This window comes from Lissotriton helveticus, chromosome 9, assembly GCF_964261635.1.
Source record: "Lissotriton helveticus chromosome 9, aLisHel1.1, whole genome shotgun sequence".
In the NCBI taxonomy this organism is placed as follows: Eukaryota; Metazoa; Chordata; class Amphibia; order Caudata; family Salamandridae; genus Lissotriton; species Lissotriton helveticus.
This window is the reverse complement of record NC_136070.1, coordinates 1,081,496,901-1,081,515,954: the sequence shown is the minus strand read 5'-3', so window position 1 is coordinate 1,081,515,954 and position 19,054 is coordinate 1,081,496,901. Positions and strand designations below refer to the sequence as shown.

Genomic DNA, 19,054 nt, shown 5'->3' with positions numbered 1-19,054 from the left:
ATCCCCCGGTTTGTGGAAGATGTGCTATATACACAGAGGAAAATCCCCTAGCAGGATTTCTTCCACCGTAGGAACAGCAATGAATGAGTAATTTCCACCAATGGATTTAGTTCTGGATTCAGCATTTCCCCCACAAATCGAAATCAGTTCCAAGTTCCCTTTCCGTGGCCTTCTCTTATCTATACTGCCTACATGTGTCATCAGACCTACTTTCCTCGGTAGCATACAACTTGAATGTTCCTGTTGCATGGGGATTCGCAGTTAGTTTTCTTTTTCTGTCGAAATTACTATTTCATTACGGTTTAATGTTGCACTGATGGTTCCACTGCTTAAAGTATTCGCAGCGCCCCTTTTTTATAAAACTAAGTTGACAAATGACCCCACTCACAACACCGAAAAAACATACAATAAAGAAATCATAAAAGATAACACACAATGAAAAAAACACAAAACAAACGCAGTGGTGGTCTATAAATAAATATTTTATGTAAATGATAAATTTAAAGGAAAGTGTCTGCAGAGCCAGTCTACATCAGGACTTTTCACAAAAAGCCGCCTTATTTCAACACAATTCATAGTTCATCACGATTTGTCCTGCATGGCCACTTCGGATGCTTCGATACATGATCTGCTGCCATAAGTACAAGATTCATAAATTCTTCGACATCAAAAGAGTAATTTGTAAATTTAGGGTGTTCTCCTAGTGTAGGATGATGACCCTGCAAAGTAAAAACATCACTGTAATTAAGGAGGGCATTTGCGGAAATACAAGTATGCACATCATCTATGCTCTGCTAAAAACACAAGTAAAAGCTATTTATGGCACTGCCAGTAAAATAACCTTTTCAGTTAAAATGACAATTTCATTCGCCAAGTCATGTAAATGTTCACTAGTTTCATGCTTCCCAACAACAGGTATTTCTACAAAGTAACTCCTTCAAACAAACATAGCAACTATGAAAACTATGCCATTAATTTGCATATACATGTATACGGCATATGTATGTTTATATGCAATATTGTGGGTGACTCTACTCTCTACGTTATGTTAGGTACACCTACATTCCTGGTCTCTGACAACTACAGCTACATGCAATGTGGGCGGCACTTTTCTTTTATGTTGAGGTATACCTCATGAGGACTATATATGCTGATAGTTGTGGCTAATGTAGTTGTATAAATGTATGTCTAAAATCTCTAGTGCCAGTATAAGCAAATGCATAAAATATTGAGCCACCACATGTTTGCCAAGAATCCCTTGAAATGCTAGAACAGTAAACAAGCATTAAACCAAGGTTAGGCACTCTTTCGCCAAGTACTTACAATACGTCAAGTAGCCACACCATTGTTGCAGAGCAAGCATACGCATGAGCAGGTCCCCACTATGACCAGAAAGCCCACCATCTGATAAGAATTATCAATGTTCTGTATATTTGGGTTTACCTAGCCACTCATTATACCTCAATGCATCTTCATCTTGGATGTGTGTTCAGATTTGCATTTAGAAATTGTGAGAATTAAGCAAGAGCTGGCCCATTACTCAGAAGACATGGCTCCATGAGCCCATTTGCACCATCGCTCAATCATAAGCCTGCATGTTCTCATTTGCACCTTCAGTCAATGATAAGACTGCAGTTCTCATTTGCACCATCACACAGTAATCATTAGTGCATGTTGAGATTTTCACCATACCTCGCTAATCCTCACACTATACCCATAGCTAACACCATTACCCAGTAACACTGCCATACTCCATCAACAAAAACAGCCCATTTGTTAATATTACAATAAGCTAATTTCATATGGCAATGGCCTAATGGTTATTCTGTAGACCCTACACCCCTCCCCCCACCAGTGATTTGTTTAGTTGCCCTGTCCTCCATATGCTTTTTTGTGCTGCAAGGGTGCAGCACCACATGTCACTATTAGAGGTCTCTCTGAAGTCAGCGACGGGGTGAAGTGCTTCCGGTCCATACTAGGTGTTTCTCCGAAGTCATAATATAGGGAGCAGTACATTAGTTACTAACTAGATGTCCCACTAAATTCAGCAAAGGGTTTAGATATAGCATATATTATGAGGGAGTCAGTCTCGCAAGAATACTATCTGCCATCAAAGTTAGGGATCATAACAAAAAGAGGAGGGGAGAGGTCTCTAATAATGGTGAAAGGTAAATATATTCTTAAGAGAGGCTGCTCTCTAAGGGTCTGTCTGTACAATCTTGGTGGATGTAATACTCCGTCACAAACATGACGGAAATCCCATCCACAACATTACAAGTTCCCTGGATATAATGGAATTGTAATTTGGCGGATAGGATATCCATTGCATCTATGATGGAGTAACCCTGTCCGCAAAGATCATAATCAGGCCCGAAGTCACTGACCGTATTTCAAAAAGGATGTTTAGTTGTAGACTAAAGTTCCAGCAATCCTCAAATGTTTTAAAAAGTAAGCAGTGAATCAAAGGGAAAGCTGCATCTCAAATCACTGCACGTTTTAAAATGGCAACTATTACTAATGTTAATTTGCTCATCAGAGTCATAATCAGAGTAGAAATCATTAATTTATACTGCAACTTTATTTGGGACATGTTCATCTATTTTTCAGACTTACGTGAGTGCCCACTACAGTGTTACACGTTGCCTCAGCTCATACTAAGATCTAAAAAGCCTTTACTAGTTTTTCAAGAAGGACCACTACTAAGGCAAATGTGAGAGGGGTATTACACTTTCAGAGTGTAGCTGCAGAGATAGCAATGTTGGATTGGCTCTAACGATCCTGTAGCATCTACCCCTTGTGAGAACGTATCTTGAGCCATCTGCCCATTGTCGGCACCTATGGCAAGCCCGCAGGGTCGATCTGAGTAGCTTCAGCGAACCAGGAAGTACTGTACAAAAAATGCTTCTATAAATCTGTTTATTCAAGAGCCCTGGTGAAAGTTAAGTCTGTCTTTTCTCAAGTTTAAGACAGCGGCTCGTAAGGTACGAGAAGTAGAATCCAAATATCATGATCATTTTATCCGAATTATTAAATAGGCCCCAACTAATCTAAAATGAAGGTAGTCAATCCTGACACCTGCTGTCAAATCTGTTGCGCTCAAGAGTAGACAATAAACATTCTAGGCAGAGATCGATGCAAATACTTCTGAACCAGACAAGAGCAACATTATATCCAAGTGTACATTCAACTAGATTGCTTTTTTCTAACTAAAACTTATTTTGAAATAGACTACAACCAGATTCTGACTGGTCTAACCTCCTTGCTAAGTCATCTGTAAAAAATAAAATTAAAACATAAGGATTGAATAAGAAATTGGTATCATAGCCAGATACCACACTACACTAAAAGAACGGTTTTATGACCAATCAATGCATGTATTTTCAACGCATGCCTTTACCATGAATCTATTACCACACAATGTTTTTACCACGCATTGTCTTTAACACACATATGCCTTTAAAACGCAAGGTAAGTATGTGTAAGGTAAGTGAAAATCCATATTAAATATATATAACTTCTTTTTTTAATTGGGGGTAAACCCCAATTTGTTTTCATTATCTTTACCACCCTATACCCCTACCGACTCCTAAACCCAATGAACACCCTTATCACCATATACCCCAACCCACCCCTAAAACCTGAAAACACCCTTACACCAGCCAATACCGTTACCTTTCCCTAATCCCTGAAAACACCCTTACACCAGCCAATACCCTTACCCTCGCCTACACCACAAAAACACCCTTACCACCCTATATCCTAACCCACCCCTAAAAACACCCTTCTCACCCAATACCCTTACCACCCCAAACGCATCCAATTGCCATATATATATTTACTAAAACAACCAAAGGGTACAGGGACGTTATGGTTAGTGCCACATTTAACTCGTACAAAACCAGTGAAATTCAACAGTTATAGTTCCCTGAGTTAACTATAACTTGCGCCCCGCAATGCACTGCTTATGACCTCACATATTACATCACTCATGACATGTCAGTGACATCACTGATGACATTTCAAAAGACATCACTGATGACATCAGTGATGACATCATCTCTGACGCACCCACTCACACCCCTATAGAATCTTTTATACACCCACTGCCACACAACCATTCACAAACCCATTGACAGAGCAATACCAGTACTTACACAGCCACTCCCTAATTCATAGAGCTACACACACATACACTTGCTCACCCATACTGCCAAGCATACACCCGCTCAGTCACCAATACAAACATTGACATTGGAGATCTGCAAGATGGCCGACATGTGAGGAGCTTCAGCCGGGAGCTCCTGGCTAGGGATTGCCCTTCTGGCTTGAGTCCCCTCCTCCTTGGGCCCTCTTTCTCACCTGAGGTCTTGTTTGTCAGCGGTCCTTGTCGATCCGGTCTCCCGCTTATGGGCTCGAGATCTCTGGAGATGGACGGGTTCGATGCTTTCTTCTGTGGAGACCGAGTGGTCATGGCTGATGCCCGGTGCAGCTGCCCAGACAGCTCTAGGGTAGATTGGCTCCGGTTTCTCGCTGCGTCTGTCACCTACCCAGCCGGACATCAGGCACAGCTCTCCTTGCCTCTCCGCTGTGTCTCCCTCTTCCCTCGCCTTCCTGGAGAGGCACCGATGAGTATTTCCCTCTTCTTGGGTGGCTGCTGGGTAGTTACCTGCCTTCCGGACCTGAGATGTGGTTGCCTGACATTCTGCTGCATGGGATCGAGAAGCTATAAGAGTGCTACAGGGAGAACTGCGTGATGCTGCTTCCCTGCACCACTGAGCTTGCTTTCCTTTTTTTGGAGTTGCTCCCCCTCCTGACTCCGCAGATGTCTTCCTCTTCCTGGGACTGCTTCCTGGGTGAACGTGCTGACTCCCCTGTTGTGGATTGCCCGGGAGAGATCAGCTACCTTCGGCCTTGCCTCCCTTCGGAACCATCTGCTGCCTTCCCCATTCGGCTATGCTTTTGGGGTAGATTTTGAATGTTGGCTTTTTCTTGATCAGATTTTCTGTTTGCCCGCATTTCCCGGCATCTTGTTTGCTTGGCTCTTGAGGTCCGTGTCTCCCCGTACTGACTCCCCTGTCACGACTTGCAAGGGAGAGATCAGCGACCCTCGGCCTTGCCTCCCCATCGGAACCATCTGCTGCCTTCCCCATTCGGCCATGCTTTTGGGTAGGTTTTTGAATGTTGGCTTTTCTTGATCAGATCTTTTTCTTGCCCCATTTACCCGCCATCTTGTTTGCCTGGCTCTTGGGGTCAGAGTCCATGGTTCCGCCATCTTGCGTTTTCAACTGTTCCCCGGATGCCCTTTGCCGCAGGAGTGACCACTGCCCTTTTTCGACCTCCTCTGAGTCAACTACACCCCACTCTTCCTGTTCGACTTTGGTGAGGCAACCCTTCCATCTCGAACTTTACCCAACTCAGTTTTTGAAGTCGGGCACTGGTTGTTGCTGATCCCTGGACCAGCTCCGGTTTTGTTCCGAGTTGCTAACTCTAATTTTTGGTATCCCTTTTACTTTCCCCCTCTTCCAGTTATGCTCCTTGGACTTGTTTTCTACGTTACCTCATGCTCTAGCAACAGAATTATTTTATCTTATGCTCTAGCAAGGAATGTATTTTTGTAACGCTGTCTTTCACTATGCTATTGTTTTCTCTAGAAACTAATGTAACTATGAAACACTGTTTTATTGTAACCACTTCCTTATGTAAAGCGCTCTGATACCTCCGGCCAGCGCTATATAAAACTCTTCAAATAAAAATAAATAAAATAATCCACTTGTATACCCATACAAGCACTCACACACTGAATGAGGCACTCACACACTGAGTGAGTCACTCATAGAACTACTCACACACTACACACTCAGTCAGTCATACAGGTATGTACTAACCCAGTTACATACACATCCACTTACTTGCTCATACAATTAGTAACACATACTCATTCACCTATAGTCACTGACAGAAGCATGTACTCCTCCATAAAGCCATTCTTACATTCACACACTTACGCATACAGTCACTCATTTACCAAGTCACTCACCTATACAGCCTTTCACATACCCAGTTACTCACCCATACTGACGCAAGCACTCAATCACCCACACAGCCATACAGACACTCACTCACCCACATAGCTTCTCACACATGTACTCACTACCCCATACAGGCACTAACTCACCCACTCAATCATCCACACAGGCAGTTACACACCTTCTCACACAGACACCCAGACAACCATAGAGATAGTCAACCAATCAATCACCCATACAGCCATTCACGCACCCACTAACACACTCATATACCCACTTAGACATCAACTGACAGATACATTCACACAACCAGTCACTCATCCATATATTCACTGAGACCCCTATTCACTCACTTATACAGTCCGTCACGCACGCACTCAGTCATGCAGTCACTCATACGCCCACTGATTCATCTATACACCGAGGAATATTAATATAACACTCATAATCTTTTTTTTTAAAACTCATCAGTCAGTGGATTATGTCATGAGTGATGTAATTTGAGATGTCATGAGTGATGTAATCAGTGATGTCACTGACCATGTCATGAGTGAGCCAATATGTGAGGTCATAAGCAGGGGTTTGAGGGGGCGCAAGTTATAGTTAAGTCAGGCAACGATAACGGCAACATTTCCCTGGTTTTGTACAAGTAAAATGGCAGCCTAACTATAGCGTCCCTGACACCTTTGTTTTTGCTAACTATAATGACCCTGTAACCTTTTTTTAGTGAATATATAGTAGAAGGCTAGGAGTAGCCGAAACGCGTAGACCGTTATTTGATGCACTTTAATTTTGCACATGGTGTGTAAATAAAAATTCTTGAAACTAACCTGCTGCAGTGCTGTGACTTCATCCATGAGGTATTGTGGTGAGAGGAGACAAAGCTATATATATATATATATATATATATATATATATATATATATATATATATATATATATATATATATATATATATATATATATATATATATATATATTATAAACTTGCTTTGCATTGTAAAGGCAATGTGTGGTAAAGGCACTGCGTAGTAAAGGATGCATGGCAAATGAATGCTTTGTAAACGCATGAGATGTTAAGTCATACCATCCTACTATTGGAATCTGTGGGACACAAAGAAGGACGTCAAGGACAGGACAGGGCCAGGCATTGGTCAAATAGTTCAGATCAAGTTCTGACGCCCATTTTGAATCTTGGCCCTCTTAAGTTTTGCCTCTCCAAAACCCCATCTCATTTTTGGCAAATTGTCTTCAATAAAAATCAAAGGGAGCTTAGGATTCGCCTAATGGTTATGAGCTGCACAAATCCCCCAAATGTAGTGTCTTCAAGAAAACGCATGATGGCCTAAGCTCCTCTGGCAATCTTACTTCACTCAGAGGGCCCCTTCTCCTATATATATATATATATTTTTTTTTAAATATAGAGCTTTGACTTGAACCCAAGACACAGATTTATATGCACTATTTCCTAAACACTGACAAAAGCAGTTGCTTTGCTTTTTTATACGTAAAAAACACTGGTGTGGGTAGGTTTAAAGGTATTGTTCAGCACGTTCCATAAGGTGGGGTATCTGAAAATTGTACTTTTAATTGCTGGTGAACCATGGAAGAAATAACATTCGGGCCAGAACTCCATTTTACCCTTTTGAACGAGTGTAGTAGGGAATGCCTTCAGGAAGTACGAGTAAGCGCTAGCTTCACTCAAAGTGATGATGTACTTTTAATGGGGCAGTTGCAACACTGCTCTTCAAGTCTTATATACTTTGAATGCGAAAGGACTGTCGATGCTGTACCTCAAATCAGAAAATTGACAACAAATCAGAAAATTGACAACATGAAGCGTAAGTATTTGATAGTGGCCTTCCTCTGGAAAACTATGTGTAACAAAATCAGTTGTGCGGCAAGCGGTGCCCATGATAGACTACTGCGTCTTGTGCTCTGTGCAACTTCTATGCCATGACACCCTAGAGTGGTTGCCCAGCTTGCCCATGCTCTACACCTGACTTAGCCAAAGGTAATACAGTGTCATCAGAAAGAAGAGAAAGACTCAACCCCTAATGGGGACAGGAGGACATTGAAGAGGCGAACCATAACTGAGTAGAAAAGATGAAATGACCTAAGAAACAATGCAACTCACAAATTGTCCTTAGAATAAAACGGGCTGAACAAACTCATTTAGGACTTAACAAAAGTGGAAATATGTTTTTACTATTTACAAAAATGTTTGTTTTTATGTTGGTGAATTAAAATGCATCAACTTGGCTTAACAGGTGAGATTGTGCTAACAACGTAAATCAGTTGTAGGACAAATTAGTGGGGTACGTGTTATCACACCGTGTTGCACTTTTTCTTTCCATCACACAAAACATTTGTTAATGAATCCCACCACAAAAATAATGAGTAAAACTCACTATTAGACAACATCTAAAATGCTGCAATAGCCCTGTGAACGCACATAAGCATTCCATATGGAACCAATCACATTGCGAAGAGCTATTCAAAGTTGTGACGTAGAGGACGACGCTGGCACTTTACCTTGTCTTGAGGGAAGACTTTCCTCTTGTTTCGCCAGGTCATGTAATGCACTCCTCTCAGCCTGGCAAGGTCGGAGTAGCAGCGCTCATCGTCACAGTTGTACCTACGAGAAGAACCACAAAGATGCTGCAGGGTTGCACAGTCTGAGAAGGAGATGGGATTCCCAAAAATGTACCAATTGAACCCTCAAATACATTATAATGCACGAGATTCACAAACAAAAATCTCATTTCTAGCCATTTATCCTATGAGCTCTGCATGGTTGCCAGGAATATAAATTACTGTTTGTGTATTCAGAGTAATGGTTTTTATGTCGCTTCGTCCTTCCTTTCTGACTGCTTCAGCCACGATATGAATTGTTCAATAACTGCCTGTGTATATCCCGGGTCTCCTAACTGGCACATAACCGGACGGCTCATTAGCAGGCAGGATATCCTGTCTGCTGGCCAAGATTGCTATTTTCAAACAATATTTTCATCCTATTCCTGTTTGTTACTTTGCCCCAGGGTTTATAAGCAGCTGCAAACAAATGCAGCATGAGGCAATCAGAAATAGAAAATGACATACAAGAAAAAACAAATGTGCATTTTAAAGCTAGCCACATACATCTCCCTCACCCGTCTTGTCAGTCTGTGTGAATCTACCTGTTTTTATTAGCTTGATTTTTCAATATTTAGCAGACATAACGGGCCTGGTTTCTGAACTGAGTTGATAATTGATGCCAGCTCGATGGGACATGAAGCCGTGTTAATGTAGAAGCAGCTTCATGGTATCTGGGTGCCTGTTTCATTTAAAAAACAAGCTCTGATGCAAAAGGACTAAAGATATTCTCAAATAGAAAAAGAAGCGACTGCGGTGCTGTGTGGCTGCAGACATTTCCCCCTGTATCTCTATGAAAGGACATTCCGAGTGTGCACAGACCATATGGGCCTGGTGCCCCTCGTTCAAGGGTCAACGTTCAAATTGCGACCTCAGATTGTGGGTGTTCCAACTCTAAGAGAACTCCTTTGAAGAAGTATACCGGCCAGTGCAGGATGATCCTGTTGACCACTTTTCCCGCCACTACAGAGCTGAAACTACAGCCGAACAAGAACAGGCCATCGACACAGAAGAATATGTCTGGTTGGTGATCAAAAGCTCCCGCCCCAAGCTGTTCACAATTGAAGAAACTGGTCAAGCCTCCCAGAAAAATGAGTGTTTCCAAAACGTAAGAAGGTCCCTTGAGACAAACAACTGGTGGTCCCCGTTGAAAGAACAGGCAAATAGACCTCTAAAGCTTCTCTCCAAATTAAAGCAATGTACAATATCTGACAATTTATTAGTAGCTGAGGATGGTCTGCTTCTTTGAAGTAACCTACAGTAATTCCATGTCTTTTACATCAACTCATGCAGATAGTCCACCAAACACATCAAGGGATTATGAAAACAAAGATGAGACTCCGACAGACGGTCTGGTTCCAAGACTGCGACCCCCATGTTAAGAGGACAGTTGCTGAATGCTTGTCATGTCAGGTGGTAGGGCAGCAAGATACTCCAGCGCCTGTCATGTCTGGAGATGCTTTTATGATGCTGTAGATCCAGCTAAGTGACAGTTTTGCCACACTACCAGTTAATCACCATTTGCTGGTGGTAATAGACAACTGTATCAAGTATTCTGAAGCGAAACAGGTCCTTTCAAAGTCAGCTGAAGACGCGATACCGAAATTAGAGAAAATATTTGCCACACATGGCTGTCCACATGAGTTCGAACCAACAGTGGACCCCTTTTTCAAGGTCACAAACTGCATACTTCTGTTCTTTGAAGCATAGAAAAATAACACCAAGGTAGACCAAAGCAAACAGGGTAGCCAAAAGATTTATGAGGACCCTTCATAAAGTAAATAGGGCTACTGAACTAGAAAATGACCATATCAAGTGAGCAATCCACAAGTTTCCCTGAGATTATCACAACACCCCACATGCCTGTACAAAGGTGTCTCCTGTTACTATGATCAGTGGGTGCAGACAAAAGGTCATCCTGAGCCATTGGTCATGGGTCCTTTCTGTTGCCAATAGAGATAACTTCAGTGACCGACAGCAGAAGAACAATGATGTTATGAGCTGTCGGATGAACGCAAGATGGCGAATGCTCACAGTTTGTTGCTGTGCTCCTGGAGGGGCAAAGTTTAGATGGCTGGTTTGAGCACCAACAGTGGTGTGTCTCAAGTTTTAACGGCACAATGGTAACCGATGTTACTAGGGAGGTGAGCGTTACCTGAAAAATCTTGCACTTTGAAAAATCTCAGAACAGGTAGCGGAGCTAAGCGCAAGAGTCGGTGACCATGATGAGACACTTTTGTATCCCCGCTTTCTCCATGCAATGGAAGTGTAGACCCATCTGAATAACTGCTGCGGTGGCCTCCTACATCATGTGCAACAGCTAACATTCCCTCCAGGTGCGTTTCTGCAGACTTGTGCTCCGCCAACAATTCTAGAGTGGTCTGCATCAGCACAACCCGAGACCCAACCCAATGCCATTTCAGCATTACAAAGACTATGAACTGTAATCGGGGAAATTGCTGTGGATGGCTCAAATGTTCAGGCCCAGGTGCTCAAAGAATGGAGCATGCTAAGGGACATTTTGGTTGGCATCTATCCCTCTCATTGACATTGACTAAATCTAAAGGATGGCAGGAATCTAGTGTCAGAGTGGATAGCAGTTAACACTTCACACTCCATCAGCACCTGTGGTTCACCCTGTGTCATCATGTATACTATAAATAAAGGAGTAGTGCCGTGTGAGTGACTGAATATATATGTTTGCCTGGTCTCTTTCTGAAGGCATGCATGAGGGCCTTACCGCGACACAACAGAGAACTGTCCCAACACGTCTCTCTGTATGTTGTTAATTATTTTCAGATTGGCTCCAGCACACAGCTAGCCAGACCTAATAAGATGGACTTTCCAGGCAGGTCAGACTGGCAGAGGCGAGCATCTACCCTTCATTGAAAACAACCCAAACGGTGGGATATACAAACATCCACCGACTGGAAAAAACATTCACAAGTAAGATGTGCTTTTAGAATTCGTTTTAAAATGGAATATTCTTTTCATAGCTAAAAGGTATTTGCTTCTACACATAATGTAGTGAATTTGGCATGCACAAGCTATGTTTCAGAGGTAAGCATGGTCTTTTATAATACTCGTGGTCAGGAATCTCGATCGGAGAGTCACAAGGCAGACAGGGAATACTGGGCCCTAACTGTAATAAAAGAGTCATTCGCCACTCAAGCTCCCATACTTCTAAGCTCTTTACTGGGAACACACTACCCCTTTTTAGCACTTGACTTTCAGGATAGGAAGGCAAAGCAGTCCAGGGCTCAAGAAACAAAGATTCTTGCACCCAAGAGCCCTAAAGGCTAAAAGCCCTAGCTTGGGAGTGCTTGAAATTTCAACCAAACTTTAAGGCCACAGGAGCTTACCCTCAGTCAATCAAAACCAGCAAGGTGGTTCTTGCGGTGTGTCTGAGGCACTACTGGCGTCCCATCAGATGCAATGTGCGAGGTTGGTGGTGCCCCTAATCCTCAATGTGGCACCACGGCCACAATGATCTCAGAATTTCAAGGGCTCTCGCTCACTGAGTCACACCTAGGGTCAGGTGATGCTGGAGAGTTTAGAGAACATGGCTTTGGAAACTGGTGTCATATAAACACAAGACTGCGCAAAACAGTTTTTGCCCATCCTCACTTCCTGGGTAGCCCAAGTCACTTCCAGGACACTGGTGGTATAGATCGTATTTAGGACATTTTCAGTAAGAAGCAGATATCTGGCCATGTGTTGCTTAGTTGCTGAGGCCTTCTTCTTCACTAGAGGTCGCACCAGTTACCCATCCTTATACCTTTGCTATTTTCTCCCTTTCGTGTTCTCCCTTGGTAAGGGTTTTCCCTTTTGGTCCCTTCCTTGGACCTCCTGCACGGTGGTTTAGCCTTTTTTTTATTTTACTGCCCTACATTTTGCTCCACAGCCGGTGACCTGACTGTTGCTGGCATCCTGTGGTTCCCACCTAGTATCATGGTTTGACAGGAGCTCATTCCAGCGCACTCAGTCATTACGATGAATAAGACATTCATTGGACAACTGTTTATTTTTGTTGGCGTACTCAATTCAATATCCTTCAACCTCACCATCTACCCTGCTGTTGCTTTCTCCTTAGCAACAGCTGGTCGCCTAATTCCTCGAAGTTTCGGAGGTTGTTAGTAGAACTCCCCAGATAGCACCACCTGAGACGAATCCACCTAAAGAGACAAGTGGATCGAATCCTGGTTTTCTCAAACCGCTTTCCCTGTTTTTCCCTAGATTCCTCCAATAGACATATCAGTTTGACTGCTACCCCATGTAAGGATTTAGGGACATCAGTGGCTTTTGGAAAGTCTGACCTCTTGGAATCTGACAGGTGTCTTCAATGGTGCGCTTTTGCCCACAGTAGATAACTTCCATTCAACCATGAACTGCAAAAGAGTTTTCATTTTTTATATTGCTACGGTGAGACACCCGGGTTATGAAAGCAAGGGTTGCACCTGAGCCCAAGCACGCAAAGCACGGTCAGCTCCCCGTCTGGCCAGTACAACTCTGTGTGCAGGCACTGGAGCAGGAACTCTACACTCTCCCACCTGCCTTGGGTCCGGGAAGGAAGCCAGTTGTGCTCCCAACAGGAAAAGGGAGCTGGGGAGACACACCACAATGCCCCCAGAGATCTGACCCTCCTTAAGCGCTACAGAAAAGGGGGAATGCAACACTTTGAAGTATCGCTGGAGCCCGGGGCAATAAGTTGGTGGAGAGTGCTTGGTGCTTCCATCACTGCTTTGACCCCGGGGATCTTAGCACCCCAGTGGTCTAATGGCAAAGCGACAAGTGGGTGCCACGCACACTGCTCTTCACGGTGATCCCTGGGGTGCACTAGCCTTTCCCAGGGGATACTTGAGAACTCACAAAGTGCAGTTGACAGATTTGCAGGTCTGTCGGCGTTGTGGGTCCCACCAAGCAGTTTCCTCAAGAGCGGAAGCAAAAAAGGGTGTTTTCTCCGGCCCTCTTGGGCCAATTTTGATGAATTATGAATTGTTTTGCTCCTGGTAATATGATCTATCCGCCAGGGGTCTTCATTGCTGCCCTCTTAAATGTTGCACTTGAGGGAGAGCTCTGGGCCTTTCCCTCCTGTCCTTAAATTCGAAATAGCCCGATTGAGGCCTATCTCTCAGCTCCAGCACCCAGCTGCCTCTCTCCATCAGAAGAGGCTGTGCAGGAACAAGAAGCTTCTCCTCTGTCTGCACTTTTGAAACTTCTGCTTGGCCCAGGACTTTCCTCAGCAGCACCCTACTGTCATCAAGGCACATTGTCCTTGCTGCCTAAACTCCCCAGGACCCATGGCCTCCTGACTTCCTGACCACTTAGTTGGCAGCCTATTTTCACTGTGTTAGCGGCGTCTTGCAGAGTTAAGTGCAGGCACCAGCGCGTAATTTTAAATACAAAGCAGTTTGTTTCTCACTGTTTTTCGGCTCCCTTTGCCCCGGTCCATCGCGGCTCCTCTGCCGTTGCGTGGAGGGCTTGTCTCCTACCGCGGCTCTTCGTGCCGGTCCGGTGGAGTTTGGGCGCCATATTGAGTGGAGCCTGAAGGGCTGAAGGACCGGAGTTAGCGGTCCAGTCGCCCAGGCTCTCTCGCATAAAGCTGAATGTGTCTATGGGAGCGCAGCGGACGAGCGCAGCGGGCGCGACGATGGCGCGCCGGAGGTGCGCCAGAGGTAAGCCCGTCTGCGCCCGTCCGCGCACGCCCGGGACCCGGGGCCTTTCCCCCTGGCCAACTTATTAAATACTCCGCCCTGGACTTAATGACTCTTAAACCGCCACTGAGCCATCCACTGCCTTTACCATCAGTCACGCTAAAACGCATTCAATTTTTGAGCATTTTTAAACCTCTTCCATTGATTGCTCATCCCAAACATAATACTCCCATACGTTCGGACTGTGGCAATTTCATAATGCAGCGCACGACCTGCGTTGTATTTACTTAAATACTAGGTCACTGATTAAAAACCAAGTGGATATCTTTCTCCTACTGACCCAGGAGAAGCCGGATATCCTTCTACTGACTGAAACCTGGATCACCCCCAATTCTTTACCAGATATCCTTGCCTCACTCCCTTCGGAGTATTACATTCTCACAGCTAACCGTACTCCTGGGAAAACAGGGGGCGGAGTGGCGGCCATCATCCTTAAGACCTACCAGTTCCGAGAACTGTCCCCTCTAGTTCTCCCAGGTACTGAGAATTTAGTTATTAAATTGGACTCCGAGAGCGGGGCTCTGATATTAGTACTAATTTACCGCCAACCTCAACACATGGCTAACTTCTCCTCACTCCTAATAGAACAGTTGGCTTCTTATGCCGTCAACTACTCTAAAACTATTCTAATAGGAGACCTAAACTTTTGGTTCGACAATGTGGGAGAAGACCCCCAGGCTGCTGAGCTTAAGGACCTACTGGAGGATCTGAATCTGACCCAACACATTCATCTCCCCACCCACCAGAAAGGTCACAGCCTCGATCAAATTTGGGCACATAACTTACCTATTCCCACACTTTCCATTTCCCCCTGCATCTGGTCAGACCACTATTTTATCCATTTTTCACTCAGAATGGGAGGGATGACCAAAACCAGGCCACCAGTGGCCAAAGAGTTTCGTAAATGGAAGTCCTTGGACCTTCCTGGTTTTTTAAAGACCCTGACCACTACCCTTCCTCCCTTGGGCGAGGATGTAGAATCTAGTGAAGGGGTGCTCTCAAACTGGCTACTTCAAGCAGCCGACCTTCATGCCCCCGTAGTGAGCCTTCCAAACCTACGAGGGAATGACGCCCACAAATGGTTTTCCCCTGAATTAAAATTACTTAAATTGGGGATTAGACAAAAGGAAAGGAAGTGGAGAGCAAATTACTTGTCACAAGATAGAGAAATATATTGTTCGGCAAGGAAACTATCAAAAAACCTTGCATCAACACAAGACCAACTACTTCTCTGCAAAAATGTTGAACTCTACGAATAGGTCCAAAGATATTTTTAACATCGTGAATGAGCTCTGTGATGATAACCGAACCGCCCCGTCATTAGCACCTACGCAAAAACTTTGTGATTCCTTGAACGAGTTCTTTTTTGAGAAAATCGTGACCATCAAACAGAGTATCACTAGTTCCCCCACCCCACTACCTCTGGCCGACACTTTTTACAACCCCTCTACGTTTTATGTATTTCCCCCCATCGACTCCAAAACACTATCTGAACTGATGGCACGTGTTAAGTCAGGATCACCAGATGACATTTGTCCACCTTACATAATTAAGGAGATAGCACAGGCTATCCCCCAAAGCATTCTCCCGCTCTTAAATAAATCTCTTGAACAAGGCATGGTACCTGATAGTTTTAAGCAAGCACTGTTGATCCCTTTGATCAAGAAACCTGGCCTGGATCTTCATGATCCCTCAAGTTACAGGCCGATCTCCTTGTTGCCTTTTTTGTCGAAAATCCTAGAAGCACATGTTTCCAACTGTTTATCCAATTTTATCGAAAGTACAGAATATCTTGAACCCAATCAGGCAGGGTTTCGTCCCTGTCATTCTACAGAGACAGTGATTTTGGCAGTTCAGAACACCTTGCGTTGCAACGCAGACGGGACGTCCACCAGGCACTGGTACTTCTGGATTTGTCGGCCGCGTTCGACACGGTTGACTATGCCATCCTGGTCAACCGTGTCGAACAGGCCGGCCTCAGGGGGCCTGCCTTGTGCTGGCTGAAGTCCTTCATCTCCAGCCGCACTCAAGCTGTGAGATTGGGAACTTTCACAGCCCCCAAGAGAAAGTCCACCTGCGGAGTGCCTCAGGGATCGTCTCTGTCTCCACTTCTATTTAATTTGTACCTGCGCCCCTTACTTTACTCTTTGAAAAATTATAAGGTCACTATTTTTAATTACGCAGAGGACTTGCAACTGGTGTTTCCTCTGAATTCCTTTGATGCCGTGTCGGAATTTCAACAGGTCATGTGCCACATCCAGAGATGGATGAATCTAAACCATTTGAAACTTAACCCAGGCAAGACAGAGTTGGTCCTGCCTGGGAAAAGTGAAATTAGCTGGGGGCCTCACTTTTGGCCTCCTGACCTGGGTGCTCCTCCGACTAAATCTAACACTGTCAAGAGTCTAGGGGTTACTCTTAGCAACGATTTATCTCTTAAAGCCCAGATTGGAACGGTTGTATCCTCTAGTTTTTTCCAACTGCGGAAGATTAAGAAAATTTCTCATTTGTTGACCCACTCTGCCCTCATTCAAGCAGTCATTGCCCTAGTCTTGTCCCGTCTAGATTATTCTAACAGTCTGTACCTAGGACTCCCAGCTGGGCAACTGAAAAGATTACAGTATGTCCAAAATCAGGCAGCTAGGCTTATCTATAATTTACCCAAATGGCAATCTATCAGGTCAGGACTAGCCAACCTTCACTGGTTACCAATAGGTCAGAGAGCTATATTTAAAACCGGTTGCATTATATTCAAGGCTTTACAAGGGAAAGGCCCCAAATTTATGATCAACCTGGTGTCTAAATATACCCCTTCACGCAATCTTAGATCTGCTCACAAAGATCTGTTAACTATCCCCTTAGTTAGGAGGAAGCGTCAAGGTGGTAGCTCATTTCAGTTCTTGGCCGCCTCTTTGTGGAACTCTCTGCCTTCCTCCTTGAGACAAAGCGATAGTCTCCTCAATTTTAGACACGCCTTTAAGACCTGTCTTTTCAGACAGGCATATCCTTAGATTAGTTTTCTGACTCTCATGTTGTTGTGCTGTTGTGTTGTAGTTCCCAAAAGTTCCGATAGCGCCATGAAGCCCACGGGCGTACGTGCGCTGTATAAATTAAATTTAACATAACATAACATAACCACTGGAGCACGCCTGTGTGTCTAGCAGGAGTGTACATTTTTGTTATTCAGATCTTTCATTACATTGTTGAATTACTGCTACTCAATTAAATCACGAGTGGGGTTCAAGCATCAGCAACAATGATTCTAAAGGTATTCTGAATATGCAACTTGATAACATTGAAACACTCACGAGCAATAGTGGAACCAGCCTGGATGTTTCTCCAACCTTTGCTTCCCTAGCAAAAACGCTGAGCTAATCTACCTTTTTATTTCCCTTGCAAGACACCACTGGAACAAGGAACATCTCAGAAGTGAAATGAGACTTGCAAGAAAATTGGCACCATGAAAATCACAATTTCGATATTTATAATTCATGAATTACTTTAATAGAACAAAGGGTTTTTAATGTGTTGTGAATGCTCACTTAAACATATAGCGTTAAACAAATGAATGTGAGACATTTTTTATTACGTTTTTTGTGCTGGATCCAGAGTAATGCAAAATGAACTCACCACATAATAGTGATGCCAAGTCACAACATGCATTTAGGCTATATTTACATTGCAAATTGAACCTCAATCGCAAATTTGGGTAATTATCTCTGACATCATACACCGACGCTTGGGTCCCTTATAAACATCTTTCTGAAATGGTATGGATTAGAATAATAAAATAACTATTTAGAATGAGGGAAAGACTGAGGCATATATTTTAGAGCTATTACAGTAATCATAAACATGCAAACAAATCTTTATCTAACTTACAGCTCAAAGACAACTGCCCAGTCCGGAAGGAAGAGTAAGTGCGTGAGTCCTGCTCCATGAATTCCAATAAATATATCCGAGTTATGAGTTACTCTCAGCTGCTCTACGAAACCAAGCTCCCTGAAGACCAGACAGAAGAGATAAGCATACGTAACTTGTGGGCACAATTTCTATATTTCAATTAGAAAGTAAGTGTTTAACAGCATCTGTACATCAGGAATATCAACAAATAAGACGTTGCTTTTTCATGGCTCTTTCCATACCTATTCTTACCATCAAAACAAACTTACTTTTTCACACCAGATTCTGGGCCAGATGTATGACATTTTTCGGCGGTTTCAAATGGAGAATCGGGTCATTTGCAATCGCTAAAACGGCATGTGCAATGTACCTACCCCATTTTGTGAGTTGGTAACCTATTACCAACTTCCAAAACAGGGTTTGCAAGCTGCTAATAGTAAGTGATGTGCCAAGGGAGTCCCTTCCTAATAGCGAGTCGTAAGGGCATGTACGAATGTTTTGCAAAAGAAATGTGGTTTCTAAACAATTGCAGTTTACTGCCTACTTCATGTAGGTATTAAGCCAGTCGCAAATGGGAGGGGGTCCCCAGGCGGCCACTTTCTCTTTGGGACTGGTAGTGACCACTGCCTACTCCTAAAAAATGAAACAGAAACGTTTCATTTTTGTTTTTGAAACGCATCCCAATTTCCTTTAGGAAAAACAGGCTGGATTAAAAAAAAGTTGCTTTATTTAAAAGCAAGCACAGACATGGTGGTCTGCTGTCCCCAGCAGGCCACC

The 19,054-nt window shown here is 43.7% G+C and overlaps 1 protein-coding gene across 2 annotated transcripts in view; it reads right to left on the bottom strand.

The window, feature by feature from the left end:
* Positions 1-462: 462 nt before the first annotated feature.
* The window catches only part of EOGT (EGF domain specific O-linked N-acetylglucosamine transferase), a 161,149-nt gene continuing 142,557 nt past the window's right edge, over positions 463-19,054 (bottom strand). For both annotated transcript variants that reach the window (XM_078661478.1, XM_078661479.1), the window contains exons 16-18: positions 18,257-18,376; positions 8,562-8,664; positions 463-719 (exon numbers count right to left, since the gene is read on the bottom strand). In XM_078661478.1, coding sequence (XP_078517604.1) covers positions 573-719; positions 8,562-8,664; positions 18,257-18,376 — 370 coding nt within the window. In that variant the 3' untranslated portion in view covers positions 463-572. The remainder of the gene's footprint in view (positions 720-8,561; positions 8,665-18,256; positions 18,377-19,054) is intronic.